At 38.8% G+C, this 6,510-nt stretch overlaps 1 protein-coding gene across 1 annotated transcript; it reads right to left on the bottom strand.

Annotated features, from left to right (window-relative positions):
* Positions 1-871: 871 nt before the first annotated feature.
* Positions 872-5,982, bottom strand: LOC311098096 (proteinase-activated receptor 1-like). The gene is made up of 4 exons (XM_084138177.1): positions 5,761-5,982; positions 5,084-5,161; positions 4,606-4,731; positions 872-4,429 (listed from the first exon to the last, which is right to left on the bottom strand). The coding sequence occupies exons 1-4, from the start codon at positions 5,822-5,824 to the stop codon at positions 3,288-3,290; spliced, it is 1,410 nt and encodes a 469-aa protein (XP_083994303.1). The 5' UTR covers positions 5,825-5,982; the 3' UTR covers positions 872-3,287.
* Positions 5,983-6,510: the final 528 nt, after the last annotated feature.

The raw sequence follows: 6,510 nt of genomic DNA, 5'->3' as shown, positions 1-6,510 counted from the left end.
TCTATTACTGAATATAAAATTACATTCATTATGATATATTAATAAATATATTTGTCACATATTTTTCAATATATGAAAAGTGACAATTCCTTATCTGTTATTCAATATATTGTAATATATTAGCACAATATATTATTCTGTATATTTTCAAATTTACTGTTAAACCATTTAATATATTGATCATTCATATATGGGAAATATATGTTCGTTCCGTAGAGGGATGTTCTGTAGCTTTATAGCGATGTTTCTGAGGTGGAAGAAGGCTGTTTTTTAACATATGACATATGATTACGTCATTCTTTTTCGATATACCTTGACGTTTCAGTGACCACTATAGTTAGATAACCATTAAAGAATGGTTGTGCTTTGTGTTTAACAGCTTAGAAGACTTATTAAGTCTGAATTTATCTAATGTTAAAAAATACACCAACCTGATTAATTTATCACTGCTTCAGTGCGTTTTGTTAAAGTCCAACTGAAATCAAAATTGACCCTATTTGCTTTGTTAGCGCATATTACTAGTCTTGTGGTGAAAAAATAATCCGTGCAAGTTAATACACAGAAAAAAATTGTTTGCTGTTGTAATCTTTAATCAAAGTCTGAAAAGTTACTTCCGGTCTGGAATGGCTGATGATGTAGGTTTGACGGCTTGGGTTGGGAAACGCTTAACCACTCCCCTCAAACCGTTAGTCTGCTATGAGTGAGAGATGGAGAGGAGGAGCGCTAGAGTAAAACCCTGCCCTCTGTTCAATATTCCGTTAATATTCAATATTCAGTGTTGAAATACGTCACAACACTGGAGAAAAGTCATTTGCAACTTCCGGTTCACGCGGACTTTAAGACCTATAAAAATACTTAAAGATATAGGATTCAGATAACAATAGTACAATTTTAATGAAGTACAGCCTGACATTTGATATACCATACATTTATGCATAAAACATTTTTACTCTTATTGCAAGTTAGCCTGACGTCATCATACTCAGATTCTAGTGAGTCTGATACTGCTCCATTGGGCTGTGTATTATGGGGCGTGTTTCATCCGAACCAGGAAGGAAAATGCCTCTGCACTCAATTCGATAGACCTACAACCAATCAACGGAGTAAGTGACGTATGTTCTTTATTCATCTTTCCGATCGACAAATGCCTTGATCGTGGTTCTCTGTTCCTCTTTTATAATGAATGCGCTGTCGATATCTTCTATAACAGACGCGATGGCGGAATCTACACATGATGTTTCATAAACAAAGTTCGGGAGGAGCACGTTCAAATAATCAATCCAATCAACTTGTCATCAAACAATTACCAGGTCTACCCTATCAGCATGAGAGGAAGCATTTATTCACTCTGTCAACTCACCTAACATTCCTTGACAGTTTTCAGCATCCCTCCACTCACACTTGGCTTGTTCTTCCACAGCCAGGAATACGGGGGTAGTTACGTTACTTTGTGTTCGGGCCGAATACCGAGCCCGGAGCCCTCTCCTCGGACAGCACGCCAAATATGCATTTATTCTATCTGACTTATTTGTAAGTGTGAACCAGAAGTGTCTCAATTCTCCAGCGGCAGTCATCTTTGTTGTAAACGAACCCAAGCTCTTTGGTGACGAGGATGATTATGTTACTGTTGATCATCTGTCCATCATCTTATAAAGCCCACCCTGACAATTTGATTCGTCCGAACAGCTTTTGTTCGGGTATAATCGGGTATAATCATGTTAGCAATCCATTGACTCCCATTCATTTTGGCGTCACTTTGACAGCGAATAACTTTACATCTGAGGCGTTTAAAGACTCCATTTGTTTATTATTTATTTCTAAAGAAACACGAAAATGTATATAAGGCTCCATTACCTTGTATCTTACGTTATGGCCCCGTAGAAGCAGTTTTTGTAAAAATAGGCTAACGATTGCGTCATAACCACGCGACTCTCTGTAGAGAGTAGAGAAATTACAGTAGAGAAATTACCATATGGACAGGAGGAGAAGCTCGCATGCAATCAGGGGGACGTGGAGGCAAAATGACAAAATAATTAATCAGAATACTTAGCAAAAGTTTCTCCTGCTCCTAGCTTATGGACACCTCCTACTCACGCTCTCCATCTCTGCAAGTTTCGGAAGGGAATGATTCAGATTTCTCTTGGCACAGCTACTAGAAGACAGACGGGTTGCTCACGTCACATCTACGTCGTCAAGCTCAGTTTGAGTCTGCGCAGTACGCTCAGCCATCAGGAAGTGAGAGCTTCTAATTGACTTCACTTTTCTCCGTTGAATCCAATGGGGTCGCTGTGACCATTTCTTTTACTGTCTATGGGCATAATAGCTCCACGACCTAAAAATGTTGTGGGCGGGGCTAAGTTTGGCTGGCATCCAGGCTAATTGCAAGTACTCTTTTTTATCCTCCAAAAAAAACTTTACATGGACTATTACTCACTAGGCTGTTTCACACAGCAATGAATCACAAAATTAAGACTTGTTTCTATGCAAATCATCTGGCCTTTCCTCATGTTAACGAGTTTGTTTGCCAATCAAATCTTTAAGATATTAGGTTAAACTTATTTGGCTTGCTGTCCACTAAAGAGGGGCTCGATGAAGCAGCTTCAACTCGAGCTCTGATATACCCCCCCAGTGGCTAAATGTATGATAACTGAAGGGCAAGGTACCTGAGATGAAGGTGGAGTTTGGGGAGGTGGAGGGATACTGGAACAGCTGATGCTAGAGAGAGGTAAGAGGCTGCTTATATACTCAGGCTGTTGATTGAAAGATTGGCTCACTCCTCCCTAACTTACGTTTAGGAACTTCATTTATATAAATGCTTTGTCAGAATTTAGCAACATAATATGAGTGTTATTGGTGAAAGAAACATTGACTAGATATTTGGCATTTTTTATTATCAAGAAGTAAAACTTAGCAGTACATATCTAAATATCTATGACTAGACAAGCTTTGCATGATCTTTCTTTACACAAGACTTTACACAATTTATTGAAATTAATCAAAACTGAACTGGCTTAAGCTGGATAATCACCATGCTTCTTAAACACACTCAGTCACAAACAGGAAATGGAGTCCCTTGATGATGTGATAAAACTGGGTCAATTTGTCAAAAGCAGCCCTGGATTTTTAACACCGGAAGGGAAATGGATCCTGCTTTATCATGAATCAGGATTTGTGGCCAGAAAGAGACTGTTTCGGATTCAATTTTCTGTCAATGAGCAGCAGTATAAAAAAAGTATAAAAAGTATACACTTGATGAAACAAAAAGTTAAAACAATTTTCTGAATAATTCAATTCTTTAAACTAACACTAGCCTGACTATATTTACAACTCACGAAAGAGGATCCTGTCTGAGTGTTTGTGTTTGATAGTTTAGTTTTTGCTCTTCTCCACCAAAACACAGATCTGATCTTCTGTCTGCACTGAGACGAGCCGTAGTAGAACAGAAGAGGGTCCAGGAAAACACTTGCACTCCCAAAACACACAGCCAACAGGTAAGCAGCATATGATGTATCTCCCTCTCCACTGTTTCCTCCAGTAGCTAAACGAACACAGTGGTACAACAGGATGCCATTGGTTGGAGCGAAACACAGCACAAACTCCATCAGCACGGTGATAACCATAATCACAGCTTTCCTTCGTTTTTCTGAGAGTGATGATGGTTTTGCTAATCGATTAGACTTGCCACTGAGCACATATATTATGATAAAGTAGCTCACTAAGGTGACAATGAGTGGCACAAAGTAGTAGAGGCAGGAGAGGATGGAGAACAGGTACATGTATAGCTGACCTGTAGGGTCGTCATGTAAAAGCACATCGTGGCAAGTGACGCCCACATCCCTAATCTCTACCGTTTGTGTCATTGAGAGAAGTGGCACCGTACCAGCGAGCGCCAGCAGCCAGACCAGCACACATACACACGTGGCTTTCCTTGCATTCCTCCAGGTTAGAGAGACGACGGGAAGCGCCACAAGCAGAAGTCTGTCCACACTCATGCACATCATCAGCAGTATGGAGCAGTACATGTAGCAGTAGTGAGCAGCACTGAGCACACGACACGCCACCTCACCGAACACCCAATCTGAAGCGTTCAGCTGGTAGTGGATCTTCAGAGGCAGCAGCAGGGTGAAGAGCAGGTCCGCACACACCAGGTTAGACATGTAGATCACAGCTGGTTTCTTCACTCGAATCCTACAGGTGAACGTCACCAAGGCCAAAGCGTTCAGGGGCAAACTAATGAGGATGATGAAGATGTAGAACGAGGGCATGACGCGTGTGACCATCAAGCCTTTGAGGAAGAGAACAGTCTCTTCTGAGACGACGAATATCTCCAGGAATGTGGTCCGGTTGCATTTTTCAGCATTCAGATCAGTGTCGTTACATGGATATACAGGCCAAGACTCCTCTGTATAAGCAAAGCTAAAAGAAATCTCTGTAACCAAAAACAACAGCATCATTGACATCTCTCATACCATCAGAAGACAACAGAACATGACTAAGAGGTTTTAATGAAGATGTTAAACTAAAGAATCAGAGTCAAAACAAACACATGGCCATTTCCTTCATTGTAAAAGTGTTGTTGGCAGTCTGTCTATGAGGATTTTGTACCTTGTTTATGGGTTTGTACTTCAATCAAGGAAGAGTTGGGTAATGTCTCATCCATATTGAAGTCAATCGGTTCATCGGTTTGGGCTATATAGACACGATTAAGAGCAAAGCTGCGTCCAGATGGGGCTGTAACCAAACACAGAACCATCAGTGATAGCTATATAATTTGATAAGTTAGTCCTAGCTAAATGCAAACAGCCATTTTCTTTATAGAGCTCTCTACTCTAAGAGCAGCCTTCTTTAGCCTATTGTGGAAATATTAATTAAAGTTCAATACAAATTTATGGACTTTCTTTGAAAAACAAAAAAATCTGTCCAATGTAAAAAGCAGTGAGTATAGAAATAATAATATACTAATACTTTATTTATGCCGATTCAGAGTTGTAAGGGCAAACAGTTATTTCTTAAGACTGGTATTGTCCGGCTGCTCTTAGGTCAAAAGTATAGACAGTATTTAGAGGATCTCTTGATACTATACCTCTGGGTTTCTCATGATCCGGTGGATAAACTGGATTAACAGTTACTGCAGTATCAGCGAAACTGTATTCAGCACTGACTGTAATCAAACATACAAAAGAAATACATTTTTATATAACACTATAAATACAGGAAAACGACAACATCTGAGATCTCGATAAAGGCTGAAATTACTCCCAGCCAAAACAAACACAGGACGCTTCTTAGGAATTCTGTGAACAGCCTCTCTATTGGGCGATGCGCCTGGAAGGATTAAGTTTGAGTATAAATTTAAATGACAAGTTATATATATATATATATATATATATATATATATATATATATATATATATAAATCCTGTTGGTTGGTACTGGTGTTTTGGAACATTTATAGATGCTTTTAGATGTTAGTTTTCTTAAGAGCCTGGAGTAATGCTGGCACTTTGCTTTCACAGCTTCATTTATTTATTTTAATATCTAAAAATAGCCCCATTATGGACTGGCCATCCATTCGGGGTGTTTTTAAACCATTATTTCAGATATAAATAGTATTCTGTTTTCATCTAGTATCACTCTTTTTTAATTAACCGAAAGGTTATAAAGTAGCCTATAACATATATACACACCAGCAATAATATACAAAAAGTCGTCGCTTTTTAAAATCATAAGCTCATTTTCTTCCTGCATAATTGAACTTACCGTTAAAGATGGCAGTGCATGTGTGCGCATTTAGAATTAAAAACAAGATAGTTTGGATTTCCATGATGTGTGAACTATTGTCCGCTTCTTGAACAAAAAGTGAATTTCAGTACGAAAAAAACAAGCTCTTCAAACTGAAGAAAGGAAATGTTGTTTTGAGAATCAAACTCGCGCGTGAAGTCTTCAGACCCTACGTCCCATATGGCTGTTATTATAAAACCCACACAGTGTGTCTGACTGTCCCACAGCGCCCCTGGGAAAGTGGGCTGTCACTTGCACTTTACAGTTCAACATACAGACAGACAGACGCTTACACCAATAACTCAAATACACATATTTATATTTATACTAAAAATTGGAGCACCTCTTAATGAAAATAACATCACAACATGTATTTCCATCAAGAGGTACATACATTTTTGGTCAAGATCTTGTATCTTGTAAAGTCTCCTCCAGTACATCCCAAAGACTTTCAATGATTTTAAGGTCTGGACTCAGAGAAGCCAATTCGTCTGTGCAAATAGTTCTTCATGCTCCCTATCTTTCACAATTTGAGCCTGATTAATCTTGGCATAGTATTTTTTTTCCTATGGAGGTCAATGGGGTTCATCAACTATACTTCATTCAACAAACTATCACGTTGTTGTTTTTTCTTTAATTCCACATACTTCATTCTTTCTCTCTTCTCAATTGTGTTATGTAAGTACCTTGAGCTTCTGGAAACCAAATTCCTTGAGTGCTTGTGCACAG

Source organism: Abramis brama, assembly GCF_963993115.1.
Source record: "Abramis brama genome assembly, chromosome: 15".
Lineage (NCBI taxonomy): Eukaryota > Metazoa > Chordata > Actinopteri > Cypriniformes > Leuciscidae > Abramis > Abramis brama.
The sequence above is the reverse complement of the archived record's forward strand: the minus strand, read 5'-3'. Positions and strand labels throughout refer to the sequence as shown.